This window comes from Coregonus clupeaformis, unplaced genomic scaffold (genome assembly GCF_020615455.1).
Source record: "Coregonus clupeaformis isolate EN_2021a unplaced genomic scaffold, ASM2061545v1 scaf1064, whole genome shotgun sequence".
In the NCBI taxonomy this organism is placed as follows: Eukaryota; Metazoa; Chordata; class Actinopteri; order Salmoniformes; family Salmonidae; genus Coregonus; species Coregonus clupeaformis.
Window position 1 is genome coordinate 13,708 of NW_025534518.1, and position 14,462 is coordinate 28,169.

At 48.3% G+C, this 14,462-nt stretch overlaps 1 protein-coding gene across 1 annotated transcript; it reads right to left on the reverse strand.

Annotated features, from left to right (window-relative positions):
• Nucleotides 1–1,447: 1,447 nt before the first annotated feature.
• Nucleotides 1,448–12,062, reverse strand: LOC121536031. The gene is made up of 7 exons (XM_041843316.1): nucleotides 11,894–12,062; nucleotides 4,399–4,594; nucleotides 4,185–4,256; nucleotides 4,023–4,099; nucleotides 3,683–3,783; nucleotides 2,381–2,497; nucleotides 1,448–1,538 (listed from the first exon to the last, which is right to left on the reverse strand). Exons 1-7 carry the CDS (start codon nucleotides 11,948–11,950, stop codon nucleotides 1,460–1,462), a joined length of 699 nt encoding a protein of 232 aa, XP_041699250.1. The 5' UTR covers nucleotides 11,951–12,062; the 3' UTR covers nucleotides 1,448–1,459.
• Between the last annotated feature and the right edge of the window lie 2,400 nt (nucleotides 12,063–14,462).

Below are 14,462 nucleotides of genomic sequence, written 5' to 3' on the forward strand. Positions count from 1 at the left end.
CACACACCACTGGCTCTACACCGGGATCTGGAACGGGCCGGACCGGACTGGCAACACACGCCAGTACCTCTCGCCGTGCCTCTACACCTTCCATCCCCTCTTCTACCAGTGGCCCCCGTAACCTGGCGGCCTCCTCTGCAACCCCGCTGGACCGCTCCATAGCGGCCTCCTGCTGCCCCGACGTCGTGAGCCCCCCCCTAAAAATTTTCTGGGGGTCTCTCCTCCCCGTGGACCAGGCCTCCAACATTCTCTCCACTTCTCGCTCCTCTGTCTCCAACCCTCTTCACTCAGCTCCTCAATGGGCTTGCCCCAGTCGAAGCTGCCACGGAGATCTATTAGCGATGGCTCCTGGACACGCTGCTTGGTCTGGTCTTGGTGGGATTTTCTGTCACGATCGTCTAATGAGGGAGACCAAGGGCGCAGCGTTGCGGCGAACATATTTACTTTAATTAGTTAAAGCACAACACTCGAAATACAAAACAATAAACAACGAATGCGTGACGTCAATGGTACAACACGAAACCACACGAACAAAATCCCACAACCCGAAAGGAAAACAGACAGATTAAATATGGCTCCCAATCAGAGACAAACAGCCGACAGCTGACACTCGTTTGCCTCTGATTGGGAGTCACACCGGCAAACATAGAAAATTGACAACCTAGAACACCCACCAAAGAAACAGAAAACATAGAATGAACACACCCTGGCTCAACATATTGAGTCCCCGAGCCAGGGTGTGACAGATTTTTGCATAACTAAGGTTTTTTGTTTGTTTTGCAAAGCATATGGAACGTGTTTGTTCATGAATAATAACTTTGAATACAATGTTGTTGTTCAAAGATGAAAGATATTACACTTGGGGAGTGTAGCATCCACCTTCCATTTGATACAAAGAAAAAAACATATTGTAAATGGTAGGGTCAAACTAATTTTCACCTTACATCTTTTCATGTGTATACCTGTATTGTTTTACAGCATATTACCATATTGTTATGTAAATCACTGCTATTTACTGATGACTATGAATAACTGACAGTTTCACTAATGTCATGCCTGATTATCATAATATCATTTTTTCCCATATGGTAATTTATGAACAATGACTAGGAATAGGGTTATATGTCCATTATCCACAGCTTAACATGAATCATGCATAGGGAAAAAATTGACTTATTACAATTTTTGCCATCTCTCCCCCACCCTAATTCTCTTCTCTCATTTCTTCCTGATGAAAGAGAGTGGGATCTACAAATGAGTTCCTTTGGCCTCACATTAATCATGCTAATGCTGCTTCCCGTCCACCAGAGATAATCAACTACAGTGGATCCTATCCACTATCCATACAGCAAATATGGATGGAGTCAAGGGCTTGAGTAATGCAGTAGTACCAACTGGCTCTGCTCCTCCTTTCTCTCCTCTCCTCTCCCCTCCCTCTTCTCCCCCTCACCGAGGTGACTTACCAGTACTTCTGCCACTGGTCCTCCTCAAAGATGTCCTCTGGAATGGGATCAATAAGGACAAGGTCTGACACCTGCCTGAGGACGGGGGGAGAGAGAGAGAGAGAGAGAGAGAGAGAGAGAGAGAGAGGACACAGTAAGAAAAAGAGAGAGAAAGAAAGAAAGAAAGAAAGAAACGGTGATGAAGCGGGCCTCCAGTGTCCATTCTGACCCGTCCCCTATACCCTCCCTGTCCTGTCCTGTCCTGTCCTGTCCGTAATGAGTGTGAGAAGGATGGCTCTGTCCCGCCTGTCTGTCTGACTGCTCCAGGCCCACTGGCAGACAGATGGATGGGTCCACACCCCATCACCACATCCAGGGGGGGAATATATTTTATTCTGCAGGTGTCATCCTCTCACCATCGCTTAATTTAACTGCTGCTCATCACACTGATGAAACGCTAAATCTCTCACCTCGGGGCGGGAGTGGGAGGCTGATCCCTCCCTGGTCGTGTTAATCACTAGGTTTCTCAGTAATGGGGGTTGGTGGGGATGGGGGTAGAGAATTATGATGTCCCTGGGTTTGATGCAGTGCTGAGTCTAGCTACAGATCGTGATGATACTTTTGAGGTATTGGAGTTACTGTAGTCAATAATGTGTAGCAAGGGAATAGGATGGAACTCAAACGGGGGAAGAGAACGTGAGAATCCCCAAAGTTTGTCAAAAACTGTGCAAATCTTTCCCATTCATTTGGAATGGAGGCATAAAGCTGAATTTACACAACCACTTTTGAGATATGAACATATCGACCAACTTTTGGAGTGAGCCTATCACTCTAAGCGATCTCAATATATTTTGACTTGTGGCAAGTTTGGCAACAAGAAACGAGTTAGCCTATATTTTCCATTGAGATTCCGTTTCTAGGTGGGCAGGGAGACTCACGCGTCATGGATGTGGCTGTAGAACCTGGCATTGAGCGTGCCCAGTTCAGACCCCACCAGGATGAGAGGCGTGGCTAGACCAGCTAACTTGATGAGGCGGTGGAGATTGTCCACCATTCTGTAGGGGGGAAAGCAATCAATCAATGAATCAAATGTATGTATAAAGCGATTTTTACAACAACAGCTGTCACAAAGGGCTTTTACAGTAAAACACATCAACCTCTAAAATGGCAGCTACACCATAACAAGAGAAACACTGCCATTGAAACCCTTGAAATCAGCCAATGTAAAGTAGCCTAGTGGAAGAAGCACCTGGCTACTTTGCCTTGTAAAGCAGGATAGATACAACAGAAAATCATCCGAAGGAAAAAGAGAGAGAGGGAGCATCATCATCAGGTGAAATACAGCTCCTCACAGACGCCCATCTGTTGTGTTTCTTACACTAATAAATCAACATAGGAGAGGAGGGAAGAGGCTGGGGCTGGGATGAAGAGGTTTCACTGCAGCAGCAGGGAGAAGAGAGGCATGCAGTCATCAAACCCTCAGCTTGCCAGTTTATTGAATTCTGGGTAATTGATTGCTTGTATCAGAAGAGGGCGGCTGCCTGCCTGCCTGCTCTGCTGTTAGCCCGGGCCAGCTCCCAAGGTAGCAGAGACTGCTGACCTGACCGTCTGCATACAACCACAATGACATCCACCCATCACTCAGTCAGATTTAATGCTTAACAACACGTTACTTTGTCAGCCAGAGAGATTAGGGGAGGGTCACGGACAGGGCAGGGAGATGGAGTGGCAATGGCGTAATGCAGTGGACCCAGATGTCTCTGATTGGACAATCCATGAGGTGGCCCCACATGGCACTGAGCCAAGGGGAATACTACATCTGATAGGGAATGGTGTGTGTGCTTGTTGAGAATCAGTGCTTTAGAATAACTTGCATCAAACACCTATTACTTTGACTGTAGTAGTAGACTATTAGGTAACACTTTACATTAACAATGCATGAAAAACAAGATGTAGAGGATGCAAATTTGCACAATAGAATAGTAGCCTATAACTGCTTAATTTTGGTATTCTGGGGCAAGCATTGATAAGTAAAACTGTATGTGGTCCTCTGTAGCTCAGCTGGTAGAGCACGGCGCTTGTAACGCTAAGGTAGTGGGTTCGATCCCCGGGACCACCCATACACAAAAAATGTATGCACGCATGACTGTAAGTCGCTTTGGATAAAAGCGTCTGCTAAATGGCATATTATTATTATTATTATTATAAAATGACAGGACAGAGAAAAACAAGATGCTTACCGTCCAGTGGTTGACATCCCCCAGACTTTCTCCGTCCCTGTACTTTCATTGTGCAGGACTCTTTTGCTGAACCCCAGTCCCACTCTGTCATAAGTACACACCTGTGGGTGGGAAAATGGGAACAGCAATCAATCAAATGTATTTTTTAAGCCTTTTTCACATCAGCAGTTGACACAAAAACATTGCGAAATTGTCCTGGTTCCAATCATATCGTACACAATCATCTTCTGGTCAGGGAATGTAGACCATCAATTTGTTTGTACCAGCAAAAATAAAACCCTTCTAAAACGGTTGAATCATTAACAGAGTTGCCTGGACGATGTACTGTATTTCTCCTTACCTTGGTTAGCAGTGCAATGTTCTCTTGTACATGGAACCAGATGTCAGAGGACATACCAGTGGGGGCATCTAGCATGACTACACAGGAAACAGAGTAGTTAGGGCTTACATCTGAGCGGTGATGACAGTTGTGTTGACAATTCTGGCAAGCTAGCAGACTTACCAACTGGTTGTCCTTGTCCTCTGCACATCAGATGCATCTTTTGACCCAAACCGATATCTATAATTTCACCACCTGAAAAAAAACAAGATACAAATTAATCAATGATGATAATCTTAATCATAATGGAAGGGTTTTATTGGCCTTCTGTACTCATGTACGCATTAAAGTATTAAATTGAGGGAGGAAAGTGAATGTCATGTTCGCAGCAGGCTACCTTCTGGCATTAACAGTTGGCCCTCTCTTTGCAATGATGCATAGTTCAGAAAGGGAGGGATGAGGATGATGAGGAGGAGACATTTTCCAACTGAGGTAACAGTCGACCAGCATCTGCTGGTTTTAGTCCCTTGTTGTGGTCGATGATGTTGTTGTTGTTGACTGGTCTCTCCTGAACCTGCAGTCTGTCTGTCAGTCTGTCATAGGAGAATAATAATCAACATGTTATATCAATGTGTGGATAAGCTACCTAGCTAGCAGTTACAGCTGTCAGAAAGCCATAGTTACATAAACATGTGTGTCAGTCAAAATGCCTCTACAATGAGCCTTAACTTGGCTTTAACTAAAGCATTGTGTCCACATGTAAGTCATGTAGTCAGTGTAACGTTTATGGAAGATAGTAATATCAGGGCTAGGTACAATATTACTGGAACTAGTCATTTGCTAGGCTACTAGCTATGCCTAGCGACAGTACAGCTAGTTCTATATCGTGGAACTCCGCCCCATAGGGGAGCTCTGCTCCTATTGGTTTACCCACTGCCCTAAGGCAGCATCAGCCTGAGACAAAATTATGCACACACCTGCAGCCAATAGGAGTACAGGTGTCCCTATAAGAGGGGATGCCTCCCCTCAATCAGCCTCCCTTTATCTTCAGCGACTGGACTAGACTGAAGAAGCCAAGAAGAGACAAAGAAAAGACTCAGGACGAAGAAAACGCCGTCGAATTCCAGATCATCGACGTCATCCTACAATGAGCACACCAGGAGATTTTCCACCCCCAAAAGCTATTTTCAGAGCTCAATGCAGATGCTCCTCCATGGCGGCGGCGACTCCCACGACTTATGTTTCGTGTGTTTAGGGTCCCAGCATGCCAAAGAGGGCGCCTGCAGTCCCCCTAACTGCACCTCCTGCGCCCTCCTTTCTATGAAGGAGAGGAAGCAGCGCTGGGCGTTTTTTAGGGAGGATATTCCTCTAGAGGACGTGCTATCGATACTAGCCTCTGCTTCAGAGGCGTCATCTGACGGCGCAGACTCAGGAGATGATGGGGACTATGAGAAAGAGGCTGGCATTCCTATGGAACAGTCAGACCCCGTCCCTCATACATTCAAGCCCCCCTTTCCTTTGGTTAGCGAGAGGGCTTGTAGTTCCTATGGCGATGACGACACGGGCTCTGACAAATCAGAAGCCCTGTCCTTCGCCGCAGTGTCTCTGAGAACGGATTTTCCCGGACTCATTGAGAGAGCTGCCAGACGGTTGGAAATACCGCTGCCCCCTATTCCCTCCGCACCGGAGGTTGATTTAATGGAGGGCGGGCCGTATTCCAGGCCAAGAAGAGCGGCAGAGCCACAAGCTCTAGCCATGCCTTCGTTGGCTAAATATGTCGAGGGCTCATGGGAGGCACCTTTAGCGGCACGTTCGCCGGCTAAATCGTACCTCCCATTCACTAGAGTGGAGGGAAGGTTCCAGGGCCAAGCTAGGGGAATCCCCAGGTTAGAGAGCGCCATGGCGGCGTATCTCGTACCGGGTTCGAGTCCCTTGCCCTCTTCCAAGAAGGCCACCTTGCCATCTCAGAAGGACCGTCTCACAGCACAGCTGTTAGAGAAGTCCTTCAATTTGGGAGCCCAGAATGTAGCAGCAGCAAATAACATTGCCCTCTTGGCAGCCGCTCTGTCCCGTTTAACCACGGGCAAGACAGAGCTGGAGCCAGAGGAGGTGGAGGAGGCGTCTAGGATCTCTGGCGCCATCCTGCACCTAACACAGGCATCGGCCGTCTGCTCGGGGAGGTCCATGGCCACTTCGGTGGTCGCGGAGCGACACCTCTGGTTGTCCCTGACAACCATGAAAGAGGCAGACAGGACGTCCCTTTTGAACGCCCCCCTCTCTGACGACGGGCTCTTCGGAGTCGCCGTCAAAGAGGCGACTGAGAGGTTCTCAAAGCTGGACGAGGAGAAGAAGCAGCTGGCCAGACACCTGCCACTGGCAGGGAGGTTAGGCCCTGCACCTCCACAAAGACCATCCACTTCCGCCCCCCAGAGTAGACAGAGTTCTACAGCAAGGCGGCGTATCCGGCGCCAGTTGGCGGCCACAGGAAGCAGGAGAGCGGGCCCAGCACCCCCAGCAGCCACGGTGGCCTCATTGCAGCCGGCGAGGGAGGTGGTGAGAGCGCCGACCTGGGCCCCTAAGGGAGGCCACAAGAGGAGGCGCACATGACGGGACGTGGGGCAGCGGATGGAGGACACGTTGATTTCGAACGTGGCCACTGTTCCCCCCCACCCTTCGGTTGAAGGGATGGGTGATGATGTTAATGTCTTGAATGATGTGTTTAATAAAGAGTTGGCTCCACCTGACTTTGTCAAAAAAGAGCCCCTTTTCCATAATACGTCTGAGAGCGTTCAAATCTCACCCTCTCTTCCCTACCACTCTAAGCACCGTTCAGCCCACCAGGGGTGCGTTGCTGAACAGGCATTCAGAGTAGGTACACATAACACTTCAAGTATAAGAAGTGCTTCACATAGCAGGCAGCAGTCTCTGTCAGACTCTGACATGATGACGCAGCCGCTATTTGGGGATGGCGCACTATCACAGACTAAGGTCTCTGTTAGTGCGATTCAGACCCATGCTGCGTTCACGGAGGGCCCGATTACTACGGTCACGAAAGTGTCCAACGTATCGGCGCCCCCACCTCTTTCTGAACGTGCCAAAGCTCACCACACTGAGCGTAATTCAGCCCACCAGAGGTGCAGAGTTGAACACGCACAGGAGGTGAAAGGGGAAAAGATACCAAGACGCCGTCTTGGTTTATCTCAAAGAGACCTCACATTACAGACTCCAAGGAGTACTGTAGTGAGTGCCTCTCATAGCAGGCTTCATTCTCAGTCAGGAGACATGATGACGCACCCGCTATTTGGGGACGGCGCACTATCACAGACTAAGGTCTCTGTTAGTGCGATTCAGACCCATGCTGCGTTCACGGAGGGCCTGATTACTACGGTTACGGGTATAACCAATGTATCGGCACCCCCACCTCTCACAGAACGCGCTGATGCTCACCACGCTGAGTGTGGCTCAACCCACCAGAGGTGCAGAGTTGAACACACACAGAAGGTGAAGGTTAAAAAGGTATCAAGGCGCCGCCTTGTGTTACCTCATAGAGACCTCATATTACAGACTCCTAGGAGTATTGTAGTGAGGGGCTCTAATAGCGAATTGCAGTCATCTGGGATGATGACGCAATTGCTTGCTGGGGATGGTGCCCTGTCGCAGGCTGTGGCCTCGGTCAGTGCAATTCAGACCCGCGCTGCGTTCACGGAGGGCAGGAATACGACGGTTACGGGTTTAACTGACGTCTCTGCCCCTCCTTCTTGTTCAGAACGCACTAATGTTTCCTCTCCCTTTCTTGGGAGGCCCGCCTTGGGCTGTTCCACCACCTCAGTGTTGGAGAACAGCGGCGGCAAGGGCCATAGAGGAATACAGGTCCTTCCTACTGAGTGTACCACAGCTTCGCGCTCGGCCACTTTCTCTGCATTGCTGGCAGTGGCAGCGAAGCTGCACCCTCTCACGCTGGCTAGAACAGACGTTGCAGAAGGGTTATGCCCTCCAATTCCATCGGACCCCACCCCCATTCAGGGGAGTGGTGGAGACGGTGATGAAAACGCCCGAAAAAGTGGCCGCTCTGGTTTCAGAGATTACGGAACTTTTGGCGAAGGAGGCGGTCACAGTAGTTCCCCAGGAGCAAAGGAACAAAGGGCTATATTCGCCCTACTTCCTGGTGCCCAAAAAGACGGGGGGAATGAGGCCGATATTGGATTCACGCATTCTCAACGAGAGCGTAACCAAACGACAAAACGTCTGCTGGAATGTGTCCAGAAAGGAGACTTTTGTACGAGCATAGACCTAAAGGACGCGTACTTTCATGTGCCGGTACAGCCGCGTCACAGGAAGTTTCTGTGATTCGTCTTTCAAGGGGTGGCGTACGAATACACGAGGATGCCATTTGGGTACACCCTGGCACCTCACACGTTTTCCAAGTGTGTGGAGGCGGCATTGGAACCGTTGCGTCGTCAGGGAATACGGCTACTAGCCTACCTAGACGACCTACTGGTTCTCGCCCCGTCAGCAGAGCTGGCGATCACTCACACGACACAGACAGTGATTCATCTCTCACGTCTGGGGTTCGCTGTGAATTGGAAAAAGAGCGCGCCCTGGCCCAGTCATCAGATTGTCTACCTGGGGATACAGCTAGACACTGTAATGATGAGGGCTCGAATTTCGGACCCCCGAAGGGTAGCCTTGTTGCTAGCCCTGAGGAAGTGTCGTCCGAATCACACGGTGACGGCGCTGTCGATCATGTCACTTTTGGGTCTCATGTCGTCAGCCCACTCTGTGGTTCCGCTGGGACTCCTGCACATGCGCAGGATGCAGCGATGGTTCGCCCAACTAAGACTAGACCCATTGCGCCAACGTCATCGGTTGGTGGTGGTTCCCCTCTCGCTCAGTGCAGATCTGAACTATTGGAGAAACCCGCGCGTTCTCACGCACGGAGTCCCGATAGGCAAAGTGTCCTCTTACATCCCAGTGTTCACAGATGCGTCTCTGACTGGATGGGGAGGGACATGTCAGACCCAAGCGATAGGAGGTGTGTGGCCTCTTTCGAGTCGCCACATCAACCTCTTGGAGTTGGAAACGGTTCGACTGGTTTTGACCCACTTCGCGTCTACCCTTCGTGGTCGCGATGTGTTGGTCTGGTCAGACAACCGGACCACAGTAGCCCACATAAATCGCCAGGGAGGAGTCAGGTCTCCTGCTCTCCATCGGGCGGCAGAGGAATTGTGGCTGTGGGCTCACGAGCACCTTCGCTCATTGAGAGCAGCACACATTCCGGGCTACTTGAACGTAGGAGCAGACCTCATGTCAAGAGGGGGTCCTCGAGACGACGAGTGGTGTCTGCATCCGGACATTGTTCTCCAAATTTGGGAACAGTTCGGGAGAGCCGAGGTGGATCTATTCGCGTCACGCGTGAACGCGCAATGTCCCCTATGGTTCTCTCTGAGGGAACAGGACGAACCGCCACTGGGAAGAGACGCTTTTGCGCACCACCCGTGGCCGAGAGTTCTTCTGTATGCATTCCCTCCGCTGTCCTGCATTCTCCCACTGTTAGCCAGGGTGAGGTCAGGAGGGCTGTCAGTGATATTGATAGCCCCCGATCGCCCAGGGGCTCCTTGGTTTGCGGAGATGAGTCAGATGTTGATTGCGCCACCTTGGCCAATTCCACATCGACGGGACGCGTTGTCTCAGGCGGGGGGCACGATAGGGCAGTTGCCCATAATCGGCCAACCACTGAAGGCCTGGCTGCTGAGAGGGACAGGCTAGAGCGCCGTGGGTTATCTGATGCAGTGATCAGGACCATACAGGGTTCATGTGCCAGTTCCACTTCCAGAATGTATGCCAGTAGATGGAACGTGTTTTCACGATGGTGTGTCACACAAGGTGTAGACCCCATGAGCTGTCAGGTTGAGAGTATTCTCTCTTTCCTACAGCTTATGTTTGATAAGCAGAGATCGCCCTCCACCATTAAGGTGTTTGCAGCGGCGATTTCAGCTTGTCACGAGGGGTTTGGCAGAGACAATGTCTTTAGCCACCCTCTAGTGAAACGTTTCCTATTAGGAACGCGGCGGCTTAGGCCAACACCTAGAGCCACGCTTCCTCAGTGGGATTTGGCTTTGGTACTCGAAGCACTATGTAAGTCGCCGTTCGAGCCATTGAATCAAATACCCCTCAAGATGCTGTCTATGAAGACGGCACTGTTGCTCGCTTTGACTATTGCTAAGCGTGTCAGTGATTTGTGTGCTCTTTCGACGAGACCCGACTGCCTGGCCATTAATGGCGATCTGAGCAGAGCGGTGTTACGTCCTAACCCGGCATTTGTGCCGAAGGTTATTAGGAGTTCATATAGATCACAGACCGTGGAGCTGTGGGCTTTTTCTCCCCCTCCTCATAGGGAGAGGAGTGAGGAAAGGCTCCATCGCCTGTGCCCAGTACGCGCCTTGGCGTGTTACGTCGAGCGCACAGCAGCGATTAGGTCATCGCCTCAGCTGTTTGTGTGTCACGGTGCGGCTGCACTAGGTAGACCACTTTCGAAACAGCGTCTGTCTCATTGGCTTTGTGAGGGCATTGAGACATCTTATGAGGCAGCGGGGCGACAATTGCCTCAGGGTATCAGAGCTCACTCCACTCGTGGAGTAGCAGCTTCTACTGCCCTTTTCAGAGGAACGGGGGTAGTGGATATATGTAGAGTGGCGTCATGGTCAACACCGTCTCCATTTATCCGTTTCTATCTCTTAGATGTGTCTTCTAACTCTTTGGCTCAGTCTGTACTCAGCGTAGCTGAAGGGAGAACTGGAGCTAGGAGGAGAGGAATGCAGGACTGAGGAGACAGGGTCTCCATCAGGTCCGCTTCTGATAGAAGGACATATTTTTGGCATGACTCCTGACTGACAGGTTCAGTACAGTAGAGGGCATGCATTGATCTGCCCACCAGTGATTCACTGGAGTGAGGCGGAATGATGTGGGATAATAGTAGTAACTTGGTTACGATACTATTAGACCGGTCATGACAATTTGACGGAATGTGACGTCATCTATCTGCTTGTTCAGATTAGTATGAATCATGTTCTGGGATCTGCCCACTAATCTCTGGGGTTCCATTGATTGAGTGAGGCGGCCTACCGTGTACACAATGTAGAGTGACACTTGGTGTTATTCCATTAGTGGTCGGTAGTATTGTAACAGGATATTGAGGTACCATCTATCTGCTAGTACAGATTAGTATGGCCTGTATTCTGGTGATCTGCCCACTAGTCATTGGTGTTGCCATTGGACTAGGTGGGGCGGGTTTTTAACCGATGACGCAGTATATTGTGACACTTGTATGGTGACAGTGGTTGCAGTACTGCGGGAATTGGTTGCAGCCATTGCTAGGCCTGACCTTTTCATTTTAATGGGAAGTGTTGGGCTCGGCAGGGAGTACATTTTGGAGCGCTACGCTCCGCCTTAAACCAATAGGAGCAGAGCTCCCCGATATAGAACGATTAGTTACCGGAGTGTAACTCCAGTTCTATGAGTGGAGCGGAGCCCCATAGGATTTAAGGCCCTGCCGACCCTCTCTAGTCTCGCTGAAGATAAATATATCGGGAGGCTGATTGAGGGGAGGCATCCCCTCTTATAGGGACACCTGTACTCCTATTGGCTGCAGGTGTGTGCATAATTTTGTCTCAGGCTGATGCTTCCTTAGGGCAGTGGGTAAACCAATAGGAGCAGAGCTCCCCTATGGGGCTCCGCTCCACTCATAGAACTGGGGTTACACTCCGGTAACTAATCGTTCAGCTCTGCGTCAGTTTGATCAGAACATCTGAGAGGAGATGGCAGTGGTGTTGACATTTCTGTCTCGCTAGCTGGCTAGTAGATTAGCAGCCTAGCGAAGTACAGTAGATAGCTACCTTTTTGTCTGTCCTAGCATCTCCAGTGGCTTCTTGACCGTCTGTCCTTCTGCGCATTTTTGACTGTCAAGTTTTAATCAAGTATTCTATAAACGATCTATCTATCTACTAGCTGAAAACGGGATGTAAATGCACCGGGTTTAATGAATGCAACACGTTAGCTAGCACTTCCTGGAAATGTACAGACGCCGAAATGGGACAAAAATGCTTTTAGCTCAGAGTCGACACTGCAGCAGAAATTAGGGGCTCGTCTGAGCAGATCATTATTGTCAAATCGGTGTTCACCGCCTTCCAAAGTGTTTTGCACTATGGGGATATGGTCATTCATGTGTTCCTATTGGACAAAACACAACCAAAACAAACTGCAAATGCATCCAACAAGTTTGTAGTCACAAGCTTAGTAGTCATTGTGTGCAAAGTACTAAACGTTTGACTAGGACTTTTCTTTGTCTGAGTGAGAGAAATACTGTAAATAAAGAAGACAATGTATTTTGAAAGATGAGATGTTGAGGATTATAATAAATACCGTTTTGATGTCATACAAGCAAGCCAAACACCCGTGATTCCAAATGTACACTTCACATATCCAAATCATAAAACTCGGAGTCAGAGTCAACATTTATGATCACTATGTTTGATGTACAGTACTACAGTTTCATGATTACATGGATCATACCCTGGGTTGTTCTGAACAGAATGAGCCTATGTTTGTTTATTGTGAAGAAAATTCGCTGGGGCACATGCACCTGATTGCACTCATGACTCATTTCTATGTGCACCAAAATTACGATCTGTAACCAGGTTTCCATTCAACCTTTTTATGCGAGTAAAGTATATGTCAGATAAAAAATGTCATGTCAGGCCTGATGGAAACAGTACATTTTTCGGCAAACTTCCCAAATGTCGACAAACAAAATTCGCTAGACAAGGTGGGATCTTTTTGTCGGTAAAAATAATTATGCGAGAAATGTCACTGGTAACGCTTTTATGTGCAAACATTGATATAATAGGCTAACCATCATATCGAAGTAAACATGATGTGTGGTCCTCCCACTACGACTCGTCGGGAAAGCATGCCGTTTATTAGGCTACAGATGAAATAAATTATGATGAACTTCACAGGGCTTGATGCTCCTTTCCAATACATTTCGAGGGTCTTATTCTGGTGACATGATAATTGATTATTGGCTGCCTGTTTGACAAATAAAAATAATGTAGCTCTTTTGTCCATAATAATAATGTCATCATGTGTAGACTATACCTGCACGCTAGCCCAGTGGTTCCCAAACTATGGGGGACCACCCCAACAAAAATAAATAAATTGGGTGGTGCGTCATCAGTTTTTCTCTTGTCATGTCAGTCATTGCATACCTTATGCCGCGTTCACGTACTAGTCTGAACTAGGATACTCTGACATTTCCGACTAGCAAACTGGTTGTAGTTATACACGTGCCGCGTTCAACGAATCAGCAAGTCGGAAATTTCAGAGTTTCCTAGTTCTGACTAGGATGTGAACGTGGCATTAGAGCGCTATATATAACTTGTCAGAAATGTTCAGATCAACTAGCTCATGTCACCTAACGTTTTTTTGCTAGGTTTTTTAGCCCATAGATGTTGTTGTAATTTGTGAGTCACTCAAATATCACATGAATACACATTAGACAAGGCAAAATGTATAGAATTGCCAGAAAATTTGCTTTAAAACTGCAAAATTGTCTCTGCACCCTATGACAAAATGTGTAGAATTGCAGGAAATAAGCTTTAAACTTGCGAAATTTTCTCTCCACCAACAAGAATGGTGTTAAAAGTTTGGGTCATGAACAGTGCTTATGATGATAGAAATAGACGTGGCACACATGCGCGCAGGGGGGCCTGAGTGGTAAAGTTTGGGAACCCCTGCAGCGCTTTTGGCTAGAACGCATGTGCCAATACCAGTGCTATATAACGCAACATTTTTTGTCAGAAAACCATCAGTAGAGTTGAAAATGCATTGGAACCCCATCGGTCCATGGGAATTTAACTGCAAAATGTATTTTATGTGCACTACGATATCAAGCACAGCCTTTTATCTGCAACAAGTCAATTTGATGGAAACACATCTCTGGAGGGTAAATGCGGATATTGTTTTTATGCAGATTTTAGAATATTTGCATGAAAATGTGTCATCAATTGGATGGAAACCTAGCTTGTTTCTCTGAATTGCCTTGTGAAAGCCTAACCCTGTAAGATAATATTTGATAACTTAGCTAGTCATGTTGGCAAAATAACAGCTTCCAAACCATGCCCACCTGACCCAGATTGCGATTTATAATGGACCGTTTTTGGATTGCGTAAACAACAACAGTAGGCTAGCCTAATTGTGTGATGGCAGGGATGCAGGGTTGTGTTCCAAATGAAAGAACTACAAGTGTGCTTGCTCTAGTTCCTCATCGGCACAGCTAGGAGAGTACCTTATAGTTGAAGACTCTTCTTTGAGTCATAAAAGTGCAGTGAAATTGCTTAGGAAATGTGCACCTTTGGAGAGGTGTGTTGCCACTAGACACCAGAGTATGTCACATTGTGTAAAATC

Bases quoted from the DNA above. Each gene is read 5' to 3' on its own strand.
- LOC121536031 (XM_041843316.1), bottom strand. From the start codon at position 11,950: ATGCGCAGAAGGACAGACGGTCAAGAAGCCACTGGAGATGCTAGGACA. The intron at 3,784-4,022 runs GTAAGGAGAAAT...TCCCACCCACAG, and splicing joins ACATTGCACTGCTAACCAAG to GTGTGTACTTATGACAGAGT. The intron at 1,539-2,380 runs GTGAGTCTCCCT...CCCCGTCCTCAG, and splicing joins TACAGCCACATCCATGACGC to GCAGGTGTCAGACCTTGTCC.